Source organism: Gavialis gangeticus, unplaced genomic scaffold, assembly GCF_001723915.1.
Source record: "Gavialis gangeticus isolate Ggan-Ray unplaced genomic scaffold, GavGan_comp1, whole genome shotgun sequence".
NCBI lineage: Eukaryota > Metazoa > Chordata > Crocodylia > Gavialidae > Gavialis > Gavialis gangeticus.
In genome coordinates, this window is record NW_017729032.1 from 185,135,479 (window position 1) to 185,155,883 (window position 20,405).

The 20,405-nt window shown below is 43.9% G+C and overlaps 1 protein-coding gene across 1 annotated transcript in view; it reads left to right on the forward strand.

Moving 5' to 3' along the window:
- Nucleotides 1-3,612: 3,612 nt before the first annotated feature.
- Nucleotides 3,613-20,405, forward strand: part of PHEX (phosphate regulating endopeptidase homolog, X-linked) — a 192,918-nt gene continuing 176,125 nt past the window's right edge. Inside the window, exons 1-3 of the mRNA XM_019524133.1 lie at nucleotides 3,613-4,306; nucleotides 9,200-9,268; nucleotides 12,251-12,412. Of these exons, the coding sequence (XP_019379678.1) occupies nucleotides 4,183-4,306; nucleotides 9,200-9,268; nucleotides 12,251-12,412 (355 nt within the window). The 5' untranslated portion in view covers nucleotides 3,613-4,182. The remainder of the gene's footprint in view (nucleotides 4,307-9,199; nucleotides 9,269-12,250; nucleotides 12,413-20,405) is intronic.

The window sequence follows — 20,405 nt, forward strand, 5'->3', positions numbered from 1 at the left end:
GTGGTGCCTGCGGGCGGTCGTTGCTTGCCACCGCCCCCTACTTCCAATATCTGTGGGTGGTCAGGGATCACCTCTGGCTGCTGCCACCACTGTGGGTGGTTGCTTGACCCCTGGTTGGTGCTCACTACCTCCCACCCTCCCCCCATCACTGACAGTGCTGGCAGTGTCTGTGGGAGCTCCTGCTTACCACCTCCACACTCCTGCCACTGCTGTGGCCCCCAGCCATTGGGGGCATGTGTCATTCATGTGTACAAGCTTCCCCCTGCTTGACCACTCTCCTTCCATTCCCACCCAGCCCCTTGCAGGCTGCAATTCTGCCAACCTGCAATGGGCTCAATGCAAAACTGCAAAATCCACAGGTTTTTCTGGTAGAATAAGAAATCTGTGTTTGCCTCCAGTAAAAGTTAAAATCTGTGGTTTACTCTGTTTCTCTGTGGGAGATAACTTATCCAGCTGTGAAAGGCTACCAGGGTGGTCATAACATTCTTATACTAGGAATTGTATGCTACTTCTCTAGGAAAAGAAACTCTTCCAGTGGAAACCTTAGGGTGAATCTGGAAAGGCTGAATGAAATAATTACCAAGACTTAATCAGAAGCCTTTTGCAGACTACTGAGTTGATAGGCATTATATAGTCTTTAATGAAGCATAATTGTTATTCCTTATTCACTCATTGATTTAATACTAATTTAATAGGAAGTGTGTCCCTCCAATGAGTCTCTATTTTTTTATGGGGCTTTCTTCTGAATTTTTCCATAATCTTGGCCCAGACAATTAACTGGTGAGATCACTACACAAGACAGTAAGTCTACATATTTTCTTTGTTAACACCATCTCCTGTTGGCAGCAGTTCTCAGACTCTACAATGATTTTTGATATGGAAGTTTAAGTCTCTCCTTTTTCTCATGTCCTTGCAACAAGGTATTTAGCAGAAGTCATAGATTCATTGGAATATGTTATAGCTGTGCTTTGAGTGCTTCTGCTACAGCCTTGAACTTATGACCTCTGGGTTGTTACCCACATGCCTTGGCATTTGCACCACCTGAAAAGGCAAGCTGTAATCACTGCCCCTCAATTTGTACATGAAGTGGGTTGCTTATATGTCCCCTTCTTGTGGCTGTGTGTCTACATCAGCATTCTCCCCTGCCTTCACCCTGCAAAAAGGATACAAGAAGTGGGTTAGATCAATAGAAGAATCAACAGCCTAGAGGGAATGTACATTCTTCCCTTCGGCACCCACCTTGACTGGAAGTGAAGAGCTAGTATAGACATTTGCTGTTCTATATTTCTGCTCCACCTGGGCATAGCTTAATTCATTAAGCTTATGGACAGATATAAATTTCTCCCAGAAGAAAGAAAGCCTTTTGTCCCAGGGCTACATCCTGTATAAACACATCCACTGCCCCACTTCAAGTCCCTTTGAAGTATGCTGGATAAAATGTACTAACACATTTTCCTAAGATATTGTGTTGTATATCTATATGGTTATTGTGGTTCATTCCAGGGACAAGCCTGATGGGTGGTGTGATCTCCCTGGCCACTGACGAAAGGAGCCATGCATGTTGGAAGGGTGACTTCTAATTGACTGTGTCACTCCTGTTCTGATCCAGGTCAAACCCTGGGACAGTCAGTCCCAGATTAAACAAGATGTTTGTTTACAGACTAAGAGACTGAGAGAGGGCCACTCTTTTCTGGAGTCTCATTAGCATGTTTCCAACAGAGCTTAGGTGTAGGTTGAAGCAACAGACAATTCCAGGGGGCATAAAAGCCCAAGGCGGCATGTGGAGATTCATAGATTCACAGAAGCAGAGGCAGATTAAGGTGTCCTGGTGCCCTGGGCAAACACAAAATTGGAGGTCCCCTATCCCCATGGGAGCTGGGCTGCAGGGTGGGGGTCCATTCCCCTCCTGGTGCTGGTGGGAGAGGCTGGGTGGGCCCCACCAGGATGGGGGTGGGGGGGCATGTCTGCCTCTTCTGCCCCTCCCTCCCCCCCCCTCTGGCCAACACACACAGAGGCATACACACACAGACAGGCATGCGCTCTACTCTTACTCTCTGCACATGGACACAGACACAAACACAAACATACACACACATGCACACTTTTCCCTTACAGGACCTCCCCCCTTCACCCTTGATCACTATGAGGCAGCCTCCTCCCCTCTTCACCCCCCACGAGCCACCTGTGGCTCTGTCTTGCTCCCACTCAGCCCCTGTTGCACTGACTGGTGGGCGCTGCTGCCCAGCTGTGTCCGTGCGGCCGCACACATGAATGAGGCCAGGCTGGGAATGCCATGCCATGCTTTTGCAGGTGAGTGGTGGTGCTGGGAGGGGTGGCTAAGGGGGGCTACAGTGAATTTTGTGGCACTATAGCCCCCCAAAACCCCCTCCAGTGCTGCTGCCCACCTGCAGAGCTGTTGCACGGCACTCCTGACCCAGCCCCTCCCCCCCAGGCTCAGCGCTGTGCAGCACTCCTGGCCAGCTGGGCCCCAGACCCACAGCCACATTGGTGGAGGAGCCCCACTCCTGGCTGCAGGGAAACAAATGTGAAAGCCAGGGTTTTAAACCGGGAGCCATTTTGTCTCTCTGCTTTTGCTCCCCTCTGATGAGCATCCCGGAGCCCCTAGGCTCATGCCCAGCTGGCTCGTGCGTTAATCCATCTATGCACACAAGTTTAGGGCTGGAAGGGACCTCGTGAGATTGTCAGGTCCAGCCCCCGTGCTCTGGGCAGGAAAGACTGCTGGGGTTAAATAAGCCCAGCAAGGTGTGTGCCCAGTCTCCTTTTGAAGATCTCCAGTGTAGTGATCTAGGCCTTTGTCTTACATGCACATGGTGGGTTGGAAGCAGGCTTTCCTGGCCTTTCCCCCTAGCAAAGGTAATTTTGCCTCTAAAAAGATGATTTGGGGTGATTCTTTCATAAGACTACTGAGATTTCACTGTCTTCAGTCCTCTCATTAAGTATTTACAAGCACAGGGAGTGATATGGGACAAATTAGCTGCCAGAAGAGTTACACAAATATTCCCTGTGTCAAGGAGCATGAGTGTGGTATCTTTCTTTCTATCCTTCATACTTTATGGCAAAAGCCTAGATATGAGACATTTTGAAAATGACAGTATCAGTTCCATCATTATGCTGCTATTTCACTGTTTAGCCTTAGGCCTTGGTGTCCTCCATCTGATACAGGAAACTTTCAGTTTGAAATGATAAATGGTATCAAAGATTGTTCTGGGAAATTAACACTCCAAAGCTACCATCTCCAAGTTAAACCTTGTTCCTGGACATCCTAGTAGATAAAACCTTTCCTCCCCGCCTTTCTGCAGCCATAATTGTCAAAAACAGATGCATTCTCCAGTATCCCACGCAGAGTAGGAGAAATGCTTAATTCAGAAGCAGAGTATATTCTGCTAAGTTTCATAGCAGTCATTAAGGACTAAAATATGTCTTGTATGAAATAAGTCTTCTGTAGGTTGTCTTAATTACTGTTTTGTGCTGTACTTGAGCATAACTCTGATTTTTGCCACATGGTGTCACACACAAAGTTCCCAAAATAAATGCTATATGATATCCCAGGAGCTCTTAGGAAGTTTTAAAAAGGGCTTTGCTCAGTGAGAATCTCTCTTTTCTGCTGAAGCCAAATGATGCCGCAGGGTTGATTTGAGAAAGAGGAGTTAAGAGAGAATTTTTTTAATTAGATGCAAGAAATACCACTCTATCAATTCAGTATTATAAATATTTGGAAGTCCAGTTGTGATTATAGAGGATTTTGTAGCTATATATTTAAATAACTAAAACAGCAGTTCAGCAACATTGTGAAATGTTCACAGTCTGAATCTCTGATAGAGGAGTCTGTGAAGCAATTGGTTCATAGAGATGTTATAGATAGCAAAAGCTTAAATAAAGTGGTCAGTGTTTGCCTTTCCAGGTCCTGGTCAGAGTAAAACTTTCGACAGCTAGTGTTTTATGTGTGGGTTTTTATTTCTTTAGAGAGAGGGAGGGAGAGAGAGAGAGCAAGCAGAAGGGGGCTAGGAATGGTTTATGACAGGAACTTTTAAGCTCTCAAAAGAAAGAAGAAAGAGAGAAAGCTTATGGATGGCTTTTGTGAGTAACTAAAATCCTGCTAAAACCAAAGCAAAGAGAAAACTAAACTTCTTGCAGAGTGAGTACGTTCTACACCCCATTCTCATGGAAGGAGAGACAGTGGGGAGTTCAGTGCGAGGCACTAGGAAGACTGCCAGCAAAGCAGTTCGGATAGCCCTTGGTGCGTTTGTAACTTGTACTATAGTGCTTGGCATTGCACTTTTTCTAGGTAAGTTAAAAGTTATAGGCTAATACAATTCATGCTCTCATGGGTTCCTGCTTCTTCCTGGGTTGCACCTACTTCTTGCTGTGTGGCTCACCTGTGCCTATTTTGATGCTGTTCACCATTGTTACCCCTTTGGCTTTCAGCTTAAATTGCAATGGAAATATTTCAGTATTTGTAAAAAGAAATGTTACATCTGGAAGCTGCAACCCCAGCTAAAGTAGTGGTGAATACTTTATTTGAATTTGAATACTCTGTGGAATGTGCTCTATCTTGAATTGTGTTCTTTTATAGAACAGGGAAACTAGCAAGACCATGCATATCAATAATGCTGATTAACTTGTAGATTTTGACTAATACAGGCTAATATTCTCAGTTTGCAGAACGTTGAGCAGTAATCCGCATGCTTTATGGAATCATTTTAGTTATTCATTTCATTTGGTTTTCATTAGGGTTTAACTAAATGTTCTGAAGAAGGTTTAGATAATGCATCTGCTTGCACATTTTTTAACAGCTAATGTTTTTCTCTGATTAATTGCAAAATCTTCTTTGCAAATATGGTAATCAAATGCATGCTGGATGAAATTAAACTATTTCCATCAGATTTATTAGCTATCACTGAACATAGTAAAAGAAGAATATCTCCACTTTGGGACTTAGAGTATGTTGTAAATGGGTTTTGGAAGTGCGCACATATATATATATATATTTATAAATTGATGTGAAGTATATTTGTGTATACCAAAAATGTCTGCTACTCAATGAAAAACATCTGGAAAAGTAGCAGTCTGGAAAAGATAGCAGGGTCCAATCCACATCTGAAGTAAATCAGCATTTCAGCAGATTGATTGACTGATTGATTTCAACAGTTTTGCCAATTTGCACAAACTGAGATTACAGCCTCCAAGAATGTTAATGTACTCTGCTTCTCTCAGCTTTTCTTGTCTTATTATCACTATACTAGCTCTAACCTTTCCAGTTATAGCTCCTTTTTAAAACTTGGAGAACATTGCCAGCACTTATATAGTCAATTTAAAGCAAAAGATTTTCACGTTGCTCTACTTAGATCCTGATTTCATAAATGCTTCCACAGGAGTAAAGAATATATAAAGAATCCAGATAAATTCACTTGTCTGAATTATTTGTAGGCATAAATATTGGCTCTTGGACATTGGTCCTCATTTTAACGGGGCAAAAAGAATCAATAATGGGCTTTAAAAGAATTTTTAAGATAATACAGTATTGCAAAACTTGCAATAAAGGAAGAGAGTGGTGTCTTTTACCGCTTGCAGAAAATGTAGAATAAGCTGCTCAGTAAGATTGATAAGAAATGCAAGTGGTTTATGCATAGATTAGATAAGAAAATACAGGCCAAAATATACAATATAAAAGAGACATTTTAATAAGAGTAAAGGGGCTGATCCTGAACCCATGCATTTTGGTTCTCATTTTAAAAGCTCAATGGGTGAATATCACACCTTGAGTTTATATGGACTGAACACAAATTTTTGGTTGACCTTCCCCCTCTTTTAAAATATGGCCATGGTCAGGTAGATTGAACCATGTGAGGCCAATTTCTCCAACTGTTTCAGCTGAAAAAAAGCTGAAATAAAAAATTAGGTACAATCTTTTTTTTTTTTTCTTTTTGTGGAAATTAATTTTAATGAACAAATATTAACATCCTTTTCCCCTCTTCCCTCCTTTTCCTTCCCACCCTTTTTTCAGGTCACATGAAACATTTAATTTACTCCAATATGAATTTTTGTTTCCTCCCAAAATTTTAAAAAATTAATTTTAGGATAATCTGAAACAATATTTTCACCCCCAGATTTTCAGTTTGGCCAGTGAACCAGTCAAATCAGTTATTTTCTCAACTCTAATAAGGAGCTGGAAAAAATCATGTCTTTTTATCTGTCATCGTTTCTAGTTTGTATATTTGCTCTAGCTATTGTTTAAGAGCTTCCAGAGAGAACTTCCTGTTCTTTTCCGGGAAAATATCTAACATATATAGGAAAGGCATCCAGGTACTTACAACTTTGCTACCACTTCAGTTGGACCTTTGCCAGTGCAGGGTAACTTTAGATTCTGTCTGTCATAACATACAATGTCATCCAGGAAAAATACTGATTCTGCACATCTCCCAAGCTTTGTAATCACACCCTCTTCTAGCTCCACCAGTTAACCTTTCATTGAGCACCTTGCTCATCCGTGTAAACTCAGAAACTCAAGAGCCAGCTCTATTTCCTACTCTAAAAACAGGAAGAGAGTGGGAGAAAATTGCTGATCTCTTAGCCAGCAACACATAAATAAGGCAATTTAGTTTTCAGTGTTAACTTCCTGTGTTTGCTAGCAACTTTGAAGTTGTAAGACTACTTTAATTATTTAGTTCTGTTTTCTGATGTGCTCCCTAGGGCCACTTTGCACATTATATTTATGTTGTGATTAACATGTTAGTCACTTCGTAAATAGTAAGGGTGCTATATGTGCACCCAATTTAAGGCACCATAAAATGGCAAATCACCCACAGAAAGGTTCCACATATAATGTAGACTATTTTTATGGCTGGTTTGTATAGTGCCTTAAATTGAACACAGCATGTCTCAGGACAGGTGCTGACAATCAGCGGATAGCTGTAACATATTGTATGCAATGCGTTCTGGTAATATCACAAGGCAGGCAATAGGGTTTAACTGAAAATGAAATGTTGTTTTCATTTTTTAGGTAGGTAATTTCTAAACAAGCCCAAAGATTTGGGGCTGAATTTATTTTTGCTTTTTGAATACCAAATACAGTTCTGAAATTTCAGATTTTTTGTTTCTTCATAACTCTTTTTTCCCCTTTTTCGTACTTTGCCACTAAGGCAATAGAACGAATGAAGGCTAGGATTTTCAATTTTTTTAGTTTTTTTCAATTTTTTTTTCTTTTTTTCTGCTTTAACATTTTAGCACATGGAAACATTTTTGAAAAGCTAGAGTGAAAACAGGAAAATCTAAAACCCCCTGGCTTCATGAAAAAATGCAAAGAACTACAACACCATTACATTTTGGACTATGTAACAGAAACAAGGTTATAAGATTTCTCTATTACTTAAGTCTTCAGTTGGGTTGGAAGTATATTTTAAAGCAACTTTATAAAAACGAGATATTGAACGCTTATAAAAAAAACCCAAAAACAATAAAGATGATATCGTAGCTTCTGACGCTCCTGAAGGGCTATTTGCAAACTACTAGGGTCAGGAAAAGATCACTCTTTTTAATTTCTGTATTGGACCTTTTTTATTTTTCTGACACAAAATCTGCTTGAGGTTGCAAATACTGTAACTAATAAGTGTGAGGTCCTTTTTTATTTTTCTGACACAAAATCTGCTTGAGGTTGCAAATACTGTAACTAATAAGTGTGAGGTCCTTTTTTATTTTTCTGACACAAAATCTGCTTGAGGTTGCAAATACTGTAACTAATAAGTGTGAGGTCCTTTTTTATTTTTCTGACACAAAATCTGCTTGAGGTTGCAAATACTGTAACTAATAAGTGTGAGGTCCTTCAAGCCACCAAATAAACAATGTAGTGATGTCAGTTCAAGAAATGTCAAGTATATCCTTCCATCACTGAGATTTTTCTGTGGCCACTTAACAGTGTTTGAAGGTAGGAAGCCTGCTTTTCATGCTGGTGATTCTCCAGTTATAGAAAGCACACTGAAATACCTGTTTCTTTGGAGAAAATACTTGTATTGTCTGGACTAGCACCTTGAACTGGGGGTTCTGCCATGGAAATTCACTTCTGACTTCTGTCTTATACTCTATCCAGCACATACTACCTACATGTACTGATAATTCAGTACGTTTCCCAGGCTGTCCCCCCTGTTTGGTTTGTTCCCTTTGTGTGCTATGCCAGCTCGTTCAAAGAGCCGGATGAAGTGAGCATCTAGTTTTACCAGCTAATAGCAAACCAGCTGGTTGTAGGTGCTATTAGCTAGCCAGTGCAGGTTTATTTTTGCCTGATGCTCATATGTGCTCTTAACGCTCCTGTTGTGTGTGCGAACATTTGCACTCATTGTTAACTATTAGCATGTGAGAAGTTTTGTTGAAATTGAATGTTAAGCATGAGTGATTACAAGACTGGGGCCTAAACAAGGAAATGTTGTGTTATGCGCAATACTGGGGAGAGGAGTGTGTGGGGGGGTGTGTAACAAAACCATGTAAGGTCAACTGAAGTCATGTTTGCACAGTAAATCAAGTGCACTTGTTAGTAGTGCTGAGTGACCTGGCCAGTTAGCCCACCCTCCCAAGCTAATTAGCTTACCAGCAGTATAGTGCCTGGCTACACTGCTTTTCAGGAAAGAGGCAGCTTGCACAGAATATGCTTGAAGGGTCTATGACTATACTGTATGTTCATTTTGTTGGTTTTGCAAGGCAATTCCTGTATCATAGCTGATTTAGTGACATTTTTATAGACCATAGCTTCAACTTCCTGGGGGTCATAAAGAAGGTCATTTTCAGAACTAGAAATAGAGCTCACTTTTCTGCACTCACTCCAGTGCCCTGTTTGCTGCCTTTTTCACTTTGATTATTGTTCTAGCTGGCCTGGTCCCTCAGTAAAGCAGTTATCATTGCCTTGATGAGCAGAGGCTTTGGCAGAATACCAGTTCTAGGATGGCAATATCAGTTAGGAAATTAAATCTCGATACTTTACACAGCTATATTATATATGATGATATTCAATGTCTGGACTATGTTCTCTGTCATAGTGAATGTGGTGATTGTTCAAGTACAATTGTATTTACTTAAGGTAAAAAAAAATATTATTTGGTATATGTTGTGCTGGCTGAGCAACAGAGATCATGGTGCTTGATTGAACATAATAATAATAAATTAATCACAATACATTTTTCTCATTTTGCAGTTAGTCAAGGACTTCTAAAACTTCAGCCTAAGCAACAGTATTGCTTAACTCCAGAATGCATTGAAGCTGGTAAGCAACATTATTTCTCTCTTTCATTGTATCATAATTACAGTACCTTGATGAGGGAAATATGGAATATTGATACTGTTTTAATAGTCCCATGGCTCTTCTTATTCCAGGAGCCTTGGTAATGGTGAATAATTTATGAGAGCCTTTTAAAATCCATGTATAAGCAACATATTGCAGATATGTTTTGTTGCTTTAATTCAACTGCATTGCTGTAGTCTCAGTTCTACTGTATCATTACTAAAGTCAAAAGGCTCAGGTAAGACAAGAATTACAGCTGGCTACCTTAGGTGGTGCTCTAGTGTAGTGGTCTCCAAAGTGGGGTGCGTGCACACCAGGGGGTGCACAAGACGATTCATTGGGGTGCGGGAAGAAAATATTAGAACTTCTATTTATATTTATATAAACTTACATATATTGGGGGTGTGTGCTCAAAAATTTTTTACTGATAGGGGAGCGCGATCAAAAAAGTTTGAAGACCACTGCTCGTGGATTCAGTTTTCCTTTTAGCAGCCAGCACAACAGCAAGTCACTAAATGGTTCATATTGAGAGAGGTGATTTGGCACATGATCATATAAATACTTCATGCCACAGGGGATGACTGTGGCTCTGAACCTCCAACTTGTTACATGCAGGGACCTTTATAGGATCAAGACCTATGGTGGTATTACACCATTAGAGGATTAATTCTTCATGGAGCTTGGGCAAAGCTTTCTCCACTGCTCAGTTTTGGCTTCAGCTTCTGCCATACCCGAAATGATTGCCATTTTACCATTGACTTAAATGGGAGCACAAATGCATCAGTAGACAGCATTTTTAAAAATCCGACCTTCAAGGTGTCAAATTAGAAGCAAGATGACAATATATAAACAAACTGGGAACTTTCTTTCAAGTAATAAGTGAATATGATATACTGTATGATGGCCAGGTTGTATTTGAAACACTCTGATTTCAAATTGTTTTGGAAAGATCAAAAGCTTTTTTTCCATGACATTTCCTATACTTGCTACTACTATTTTGCACTCTGCAAAATGAATGTGCCCTAACAATATTAGGCACTTTTGCTTTCATCTGAGCCCTGAAGGTTTTGAGAGACAGAAAAAAAAGAATTGGGACTAAGTTAAATTGATGAAGTATGTTAGAACTCAAAAAGTAGGATATTCATTTTTGGAATTGGGGAAAAATAGCTATTTAACTGGATTGTTTTTTCTATACCACATTTGGGCATGGTGCTAAAATGACACCGTGTCCATTGAAAGTGTTGCTTGTCTGTAGTGAAAACTCAGAGTTAGAACTGACCTTACTTTAGCATGTGTTCCATAATGATCGCCTCCAGCGTACTATTGAAAACTAGCTACAACTTTTCAGATGTACAAGAATTGCCTAGGGGCAAAGCAGATACTATATTTAGTGAACATGGGCCCAATCTGTACAGTATAAATATGGATTTTACCACCAACTTATGGGGAAATTCAGAGAGAGAATTTAGTTTGGGTCTCTGCTGTTTGAGGCATACCCCATATAAACATCTGGAAATGTCATGTGAGGTGACTGAATGTCTTATAAAAGACTATGACTAGCTTTGATTTAAATGCATTGTTCTCTTACAAGCTTGTATGGTAGTTGGAAACTGAAGAAAAAAATGTGCAAAGAATTAATGGCACGCCCATTCTGATTAAATATGAAACAATCCCATCTCCATCAATTAATTCTTTATGTTGAACTTTTAAAAACTTGTTAACAAAATATCCACGCACCTTTGTGCTATGCATGCTGAAACTGAAATATTGAGATATCATAAGAAAAGCTTTTTTTCTGAATGAAACTAGATTAACTGAATCTCTGAATCTTTTGATATACAACGCACCCTCATTGTAACATACCATGTTTATGACAAACCCCTGCATTCTTAACAGTCTTAACAGCAGGCTCTATCTATCTATCTATCTATCTTTAATAGCTAACCTTATAAACTTATATAATGGATAACCTTATATAATTTTCATTATTAAGCAGCAGCAAATTGACTAACCCTGTTACAACAATGGACTTTTAATGGATGTTCTCTTGGCTACATTGAGTCTCATTGTAATGAAGCTGTACTTTATATCCACAAAAAGTTCAGGCAGCAACTGCCTGCAAGAAACAGTAGTGTGATTTAAAATCTATTCTAACCAATAGTGAAATTAGAACTAGGAACCTGTTTTATATTTTATTCTGTACATGCAGTATAAACCTTAGTTAACTGATATATATATTCATATCATGATCATTTACTGTGGACTTGGGTTTTAATGCTCACTATTTGGAGTGACCCTTTGGCTATATGGACTAAAACATATGATGCCATCAGTTTACTTAAGCTGCTCTCTCTAGCAGAAGAATTTCATCTCTATTAATAATCTGTGGGCCTTCAATTATAAAACTTTACACTGAATATTTTTTCATCTTTTCAAAGATAGGAAAGTATCTTACACATTTTCTTTTAGTATAACTGAGCTTTAGGTTAAGAGGATATAATTTTGGGGAGAGGCAGTTAGAAGCTGTTGGAAATACTTTTCTATTATGTGCTTAGCAGAACAAATGCTGTTTTTGCAAGATTGAGATTTCACTTTGTACTTCTGTGTCTAGCCCTAGAAGGTGACTTTCTGGCTATAGTGATCATCTCAGTATAACCTTCAAGGACAGCACTGCTCAAATGAGTTATTACAATAAATGGACAAGTATTTTTACTGGGTTTTTTTATTATACACAGGCAACATTAGATATTATCACTGTAGAACAGAGTGCTCATTGTTTTAAAACCACTGAGAGGTTTGAACTGGAATCAATGGTCCAACAGTATGCTAGGATGAGATTTTAATTTTCAGGTGAGGGCAAACAGCCTTGTTTTGGAACCTGGTAAATTATACTATCATTTCTGGTCTCTCATAATTCTCTATGTTGCTAAAAATGTTCCATAAAACTAATGTGATCCTTTACAGCTGCTGCTATCCTGAGCAAAATAAACCAGTCTGTGGATCCCTGTATGAACTTTTATCGGTTTGCGTGCGATGGTTGGATATATAATAATCCCATTCCTGAAGACTCGTCAAACTATGGTGTTTATCCTTGGCTGAGGCATAATGTAGACCTCAAGCTAAAAGGTAAGCTCCTCCTGAAACCTTAAGGTATATTTCCACTGTAGCTTGTCACTTAGCTCCATTTAAATTAATATTGGCTGCATTTCCTTTTTGTGCATATGTTCATGCTGAATAACAGTCAACATCACGTTCTTTATTATTGTGTTCTTCCTGATGTTTTTGATTAAAAAAAATACATTAAGGAAAAATAAAAAATTACACATTTGGTGGAATTAATGTTACTTTGGACAATGTATAAATTAAGAATTCAATAATCTATTCTGAGCCAAACAGAGAATGATGCTGTTAGATTTGAACCTTAGACTTTTTAGGACATAATGACACCAGGAAAACTGTGAAGACATTTTATCAATGGTTTATTTGAAGGGGAACAGTGTGATACCTAGTGTTAAGGAGGCTCTTGCGAACAGATCCATTTTTACAACCTGTTTAGAAAATCACCTCTTAGCAAAATTGTAGTAAAATCAGGTCAATCTGAGCTTTTCTTATAAGAATATTACTGATTTTAAGGAGCTGAAGAAGTGGAAGAACTAGTAGGGATTTTTTTTTTATGGCTGTGCAAAGCTTCGGTCCCTGATTCAATTCAGCAGAGATACAGCCTGATTTGGTGGCCAAATCTCCAAATCCAAACTGAATCCAAGGACCCTTTAATCTCTCCAAATTGATCTGGAGCCCTCTGAATCGATTCAGAGAGATTCGAACAGATTCAACGATTCAGACATAAGCAAAGTTTTATATGTTTTTTCTACATACCTCTAGGTAGCAGGGGCTCTGAAAGCTGCAGTGCTGGGGTGGATGGAGTGTCCCACAGCAGCACAGGGGGCTCTCCAGCACGCTCGGCAGCAGACCTTGAAGTGGACCGGAAGAATTTCCGCTCCACTTCCTGGTCCACCGCACAAAGTGCACCCCCCGGCTCAGCAAATAGTGCCTTCTGGGTTTGGGGAGGGCATCTGGGGTCCCCCACAGCTGATCGCTGAGTCAGCGGGTGTGGGGCAGTCCCCCAGTGTGTTCCCCAGCAGACCCAGAAGTGGACTGGAAGAACTTCCAGGTTCACTGCTGAGCACACTGGAGAGTCCCCCGAGCTCCTGTGGGATGCTCCATCCACTCCAGCATCACAGCGATCACAAGCTGTGCCTGCTACATCAAGGTACACAGAAAAAAAACTTTCAAAGTTGTGCCTGTGTCCGAATTGCTGATTCACTGAATCAGCATCGAATCTTCAGATTCAGATTCGGCCAAACTGAATCAGGGACAGTGATCTGAATCGACAGATCGAATCACTTTCTCTGATTCAGGCTGAATCCATATCCAAATCAAATAGGGCCCGTTTTGCACAGCCCTAATTTCCCCGCCCCACAGTGTTGTCAAAGACTAGTCTTTCATTAGTGAAATGCGCTAGCCCAGGGGCAGGCAATTATTTTGAGTGGAGGGCCACTTACCAAGTTTTAGCAAGCTGTTGAGGGCCGCATGGGTAGCCCCGCCTGTTGACAGATGCCCCAGCCCCTGGATCAGAAGTCACACCCCTTTAATCTCTGTCCTTTGCCACCAGAAGTCCCTCCCCTTGCCCCTGAAAGTACTCCCTTGGGGAAGAGGGTTTGCCATCCTAGGGGGAAAAAACCCAAATTATATACTAAAAATTAAACAGCCATAATAATATATTTTAATTTAATTTAAAATATATATTTTAATCTTATTTGTGTGTGTTTGTGCTGTATATGTAGAAGTGATTGTATAAAACCTCAAAATGCAGTCCTACCTGTATATGGTGTGGGGTATGCATGGGTATCAGGGGGCATGGGGTGAGTGTGGGGTTTGTGAGGAGTTGTGGGTTGGTGGGTATGGGGGTTTATGGAGATATGTATGTGTGGGTATGGTACTGTGTGTATAGGAGCCATGGAGTGCAGAGTGGCCAGTGGGTGGGCAGGAAAGTGGGGAAAGTGGTTGTGGGGTGAGGGCAAGTGGAAGTGAGTGGGCATGCAGGAACATGGGGCCTGTGGGGCCCAGTGTGGGGTAGAAAGAGCATGGGGTGTGGGTTGGCAGGGGTCTATGGCAGGGGTTCCCAACTTTCTTATACTGTGGACCTACAAACTGTATAATTTACACATTTAAATTTAATTTACATGTTTAAACTTATTTTTTATGGAGGGGAGTGGGGCTGCAAGGATTGGATGGGGTTGGGGCATTGGAGGACCCTGCTGGGGGTGGGGCTGCACAGGTAGGGGCCCAGGGGAACCCAGTTGGGGCTGCCCAGGAAGAAGTGGCTCTGCTGCTTTTCCTAGGAACAAGCAGCAGAGCCACCTCCCTGTCCTCTGGCCCAGGCGTTTCCCTGCCTGCATCCCCCTGCTCCCAGCCATGGGTGGGGGTGGAGGGCCCTGCCCAGCTTGGCGCAGGCCCTGGTGCATGGGCAGCACCTTACCAGGTGCAACCATGGTGGCAGAAGCAGCATAGGGCACACAGAGCCAGGTGCCTCCCTCCTGGGGCTGCCCTGTTGCACGCACGTAAATACTGGTGGTGGAAGCAATGGCTGCCATGTGTCCGAAGTCCAGCTGGCATGCCCACTGACTCCCAGCCCCACGTCACAGGCAGGGATGACTGCAAGCAGCCCCAGTCCTACATGCTCCACACTCACCTGTCTGGGCTGAGCAGCGGTGGTGGGTGGGAAACAAGCTGCTGCTCATCACGGGGGAAAAAGCAGCCCCTCTCCTCTTGCCACTGGTTCTTCCTGTGGCAGCTGCCCAGAGCCCACACAGGGCTGTCCTGGCTCTCTGCTATGTCCTTGCCTCCCTTGGGGCAGCAGTGGCAATGGAGAGCAGGCACAGGCAGCCCCATGTGGGCTCCAAGCAGCTGCTGCAGGGAGCGCTGGCGACGGGAGGGGAGGGGCTACTTTTCCCTCATGCTCAGCTGCAGTTTGTTCCTCGCTGCTGCTGCCAGCCTGGGCCCCATGCTGGCTCTGGGATCACCCATCAGGACAGAATGGCAGCATTATCAGGGCACAAACTGCTGCTGGGGTGGAAGAAAATGCCTCCCTCCTTGCTGCCACTGGGCAGTGTTTGCTGGGGGAGCCCACACTGTGTTAGGCTCTGCTGTGCCACCTTTGCCACCAGCTCTGTGCTGCCCAGATTGGCTGCTCTGCATGGCCACTGCTGCCATGCTGGGCAGCACAGAGCTGGTGGCCAAGGACCCACAGCGAAGCTTAGCACAGTGTGGGTTCCCCCAGTAAACATTGCCCAGCAGTGGCGGGAGGTGGGGGTGCTTTTCCCTTGCACTCAGCTGCAGTTTGTTTGTCACTGCTGCTGCCAGCTTGGGCCCTGTGTTGGCTCTGGGCTTCCTCGATGGGCTGAGCAGCAGTGGTGGCAGGGCACGAACTGCTGCTGGGGCAAGGGAAAAGCAGCCCCACCACCCCCACCGCCACCAGCACTCCCTGTGGCAGCCGCTTGGAGCCCACACAGGGCTTCTGGTACCTGCTCTCCATTGCCACCTCTGTCCCATGGGTAGCGAGGGCACAGCAGAGAGGCATGGCAGCTCTGTGCGGGCTCTGGGCGACTGCCGCAGGGAGTGCCAGTGGTGGGAGGGGGAGAGGCTGCTTTTCTCCCATGCTGAGCAGCAGCTTGTTCCCTGCCCACCGCAGCTGCTCAGCCTAGACAGGTGAGGTGTGGAGCATGTAGGGTCAGGACTGCTTGCAGTCATCCCCACCTGTACCACAAGGCTGGGGCAGGTAGGGCTGGGAGCAAGCAGGTGTGCGGCAACCAGTGGCAGCTGGGCGGGAGTGCCTGACCTGCCTTGGTGCCCCAGGGCCAGTATCGGTGGGGCCCAGATCGGGGCAGCAGGAGTACAGGGTCCCAGTTGGCTGTGGCTCTGTGGAGCCAGGCCTGCTCCCCACTCTTCCTGCTGGCAGCCCAGCCCAGCTCCATAGACCCCTGCCAGCTCACGCCCTATGCTCCTGCTGCCCTGCTCTGGGCCCCATTGGCACTGGCTCTGGGACACTGGTGTGGGCCCCACACTCCCACATGCCCACTCCCTCCCACTACCCCTGCCCCCACCGCCACTTTCCCCACTTTCCTGCCTGCCCCCCCCACCTATTCCTACCTTAATTTCCCATTCAGCGCAGGGAGGTGTGAACAGCCCTATGGTCCCAGGCCAGAAGACCCTGCTAGGCAGGGGCTTCAGCTGCGGGGTGGGCCCTGCAATTGCAGGAGCTTGCCATGACTTCCCCTGGGTCCTACTGCCCCTGGCTCCTGTCACCTTTGACAGGAAGCTGGGGGCAGATAAATGTTAATTTTCTAAATTTTTTAGGGGCCCTGCAGGCTGGATAAAATGCCCTAGTGGGCAGAATTCAGCCTGCAGGCCATATTTTGCCCACCCCTGCATTAGCCTGATTGATGAAGAAAGTGAACAGAGGGCAGCTAATATATAAAAATGATTTCCATGTTGCTTTGTTACATGCTGTCATGTTTTCCACATCAATATGTTCTTTTAGAAAAATGCTGGGCAACTACATTTGTGTGATATTATTCATGATCTCTTTTTTTCTATATTCCATGATTATTTGACGATAGGTATTTTGAACCAAAACTCATCTTACCCAAGGATGTGGTTTAGCTTTGCCTACAGACTGTTCCAATAACTATATTTTCAAGTCATGTTAGCATGTTTACTAAATTTGCTGGCTGAGGATGGCACATCACAGCTCAGTATTCAGCTTCATTGAAGTTCCATTGCCAACTGGTACATAAGGCACTGAAGTGGTTAAAGTACCTGACATGTCATCAGGAAAACAGAAAAATGCATGTCTAGAGAAAAAATAGCCTGGGGTGGAAATGTGTAGGAAGGGAGATATTTTCATCTGAATGTGACTTGACTTAAGAGCTAGATTCTGTGGCAAAACTACCTCAGCAGGAAGTTGTGCAGACTGATGGGGGGGAAAAGGACAATGATTGTTGTTTGTTAGGAAAAAAAAAGTGTCAGGTTTTTATAATCTTTGCTCAAAGTATGAGTCATGCAAAGGAAGGGAGATTTAATATTGTCATTGAAGTGCCTTAATGTAGTAAACTGTAAATGTTAAGGCACTTCAAGGTACTATGTTGCTACTATATTACTTGAAATAGCAGTAGTCTGCTCTGGGCTCAGCAGACTAGAGAGAGATCAGCACTTTTGTGTTGCACTAAATAGATTTAGTGGATTTACTGTCTTCTGGGATTTTTGTGCATCATAAAGTCTATCTCCAACTACCTTTCTTCAGTAAGGTCAGCATCCAGTGTACATTTATTCTAGACACCATTAAAAGTTTATGGCTGTAGTCTATTCGAAATAGCATAGAACAGTAGTGCTCAACCTTTTGGCCCCATGGGACAGATGAGTGGTGTGGAACTGGTCTATGTGCTGGATTAAACTTCATGTACTAGGATTAGCTCATCACCATCTCTGGGTGCATCTAACAAGATGCTTAACTTCTCATTAGCATAGTTTACTGCAAAGTAAGCATGTGCATCTATGCATGCACATGCTTACTTCACAGTAAACTTTCCTAATAAGTAAATTTACTACCTGCAAATCCAAGTAGTAAATTTACTTAGCATTAGTAACAGCGTCGTAGTGCTTGTGTAAACACCTTACTGGGAGCAAAATCTTCTTCTCATCAGCCATCTACCAGGGGGTGGGAGATAGTTCCTGCCTGGGATCCTGTGGCAGAGCCTGCCCTGGCAGCCAGCTGGGGGCAGCTCATGGGGGCAGGGAGCTATGTCCCCTTGCCTGGGCAGCAGGGAACTCTAAGCCCCCTGCTCTGAGATTGAGGGCTGGGAGATCCTTATCTCCCACCCCCCACTTTGCCATTGCAATTAGGAAGCAGGGGGCTGGAAGACCTTTATCTCCCAGCCTGAGTCCCACGGTCATGGGACTCGGGCTGGGAGAAACTTATCTCAGTGGAACGAGATATACCCCTGTTCCTTTATTAGTTTATCTTACTAAATGTGAAGCCCAACAAACTACTACCTTTCTCACAGACTTTATGTTGTGTCCTTCACTCCTAAGGACACACATAGAGGTTGTATGAGGGGAAATGTGGTCAAATATGTAGTTCTAGTGTGATTCCCTTGACTCATATCTGTTAAAGGAATTAAATCCCCAAACAAGGCTGAGGAGTGCTATACAATGGGGATGACAGCAGCTGAGGAAACCTGGCCACAGCAAGTTTAATTAGTTTTAGCTTTTGTATGGTTGTCATTCACGCATGACGTGGATTTATTAATACATATGTTGCTCCTATAAGAGCAGTATGATTTTTAAAAAGCAGCATGAAGAGCCTGATTTAAACTGGTTACCACTAAGAACTTCAACATTAGCTCAGAGGTATCCTCAAGAAAGACCTAAAATATCAATCATTAGTTAGCGTCCTGTGCCAAGGGTGCTCAACCAGATCCAGCCCCCAGTAGAGTCATCTGGTGCTTGTGGCATCTCACAAGTCTGAAAATTTGGCAGCAGGAGAGCAGTGGTACCATTCTCTTGCTGCCAAAGTTTGAGGCCCATGAGCTAGAGAGCAGGCTCCTGGGGGGCCCAATCCCAGTGTGCCAGGCCAGAACCAGGTGTGTGGGGGCAGCACAGAGCACTCAATTCATGACCTAGGCATACAGGTATAGTGAGAGGCCCTCATCTCCTGGGCTGGGTCAGGGTGGTACAGGGCGTTACACAGGTCTAGGCAGGGATGGCCTGGGGCCCCAGAACCCAATCCTGGAGCATGGGGCTAGAGGGTGGGGAGGGGACACTGGGCCCTAATTCTGGTACATGGGGCCCAATCCCAGCACATGGGGCTGGGCAGGAGTGGTACAGGGCCCTGGGGTCCAATCCTAGGACACAGGATGTGTCTACACATGCATTTACTCCAGCCTAGATGTACTGTGCAGTAAGCTACTGGTCACAGGACTCAGGCTGGGAGACCTTTATCTAACCTGTTTTGTGCAGTCCCCATCCAGCTCCAGGCTGCACATGCAGACTCCCCCAGCCAGCCTGGGGCTGGCTGGGAATTGTCCCAGTCAGAGGCAGATCCCAGCTGCATGCCTCAATCAGGTGATCAAGGCATAGGGCTTGGAAAGAGCTGCACGGGTCAGGTAGGTCCCAGCCCCCTGCCCCACTGGCAGCTTGGGGTAGAGGGCTGGAACCTGCCCCTCTCCTGCAGCTCTTTCCAAGCACTGTGCCTCTGATTGGGGAACCAGGGCCAGGATCTTCCTGTTGTCAGGGCAGGGGGACATTGTCCCTGCCCGAGTAGCAGGGAGCCACCGAGGGCCAGGAGACAGCTCTCTTCTGGCCCAGTGCTTCCTGCCAGCCCTTGGACTGGCACCCAGGGGGATGGGAGCAAATCTTCTCCCTAATCCTCACATGTGTAGACACCTACCCAAAAACCCTTACTGGGTGCATCTACACATGCCCCTATAGTGTCATTGTTACTGTGCCATCAATATTAAATGGCTGTGCCAGCAGTGAAGTTATTTTTAGCCTCTACATTGCCATAGCAATGTGCTGCAGTGAGGGAGTGTGTTGCTACGCTGACATAGCTGTGCTGTCACGGTTTATGCCCGACACTATGTTGCTGTATCACATTGCTATGACGATATAGCATCCCTTGTAGATGCGCCTGCTGTGCAGTATCTTACTGTACAGTAAATCTAGGCTGAAGTAAATGCATGTGTTGACGTGTCCACAGAGGACTTGAGTAATTAGCTTCACAGTAAACCATTGCTATCAACATGTGTTCCAGTATTAGGTATTTGTCACATCACCTTAATGACACTTATAGATGCATTTGTGAGGGGCCGGCATCAGAAATGATGCTCAGGGGCAATCAGCATGGATTTATTAGGGGGAGATCATGTCAGACCAACCTGATTGCCTTCTACGATCAGGTCACAAAGGCCATGGATGCAGGTGTCGCGGTGGATGTAGTCTTTCTGGACTTCAGCAAGGCCTTTGACACCGTCTCTCACCCCATCCTAGTTAAAAAACTAGG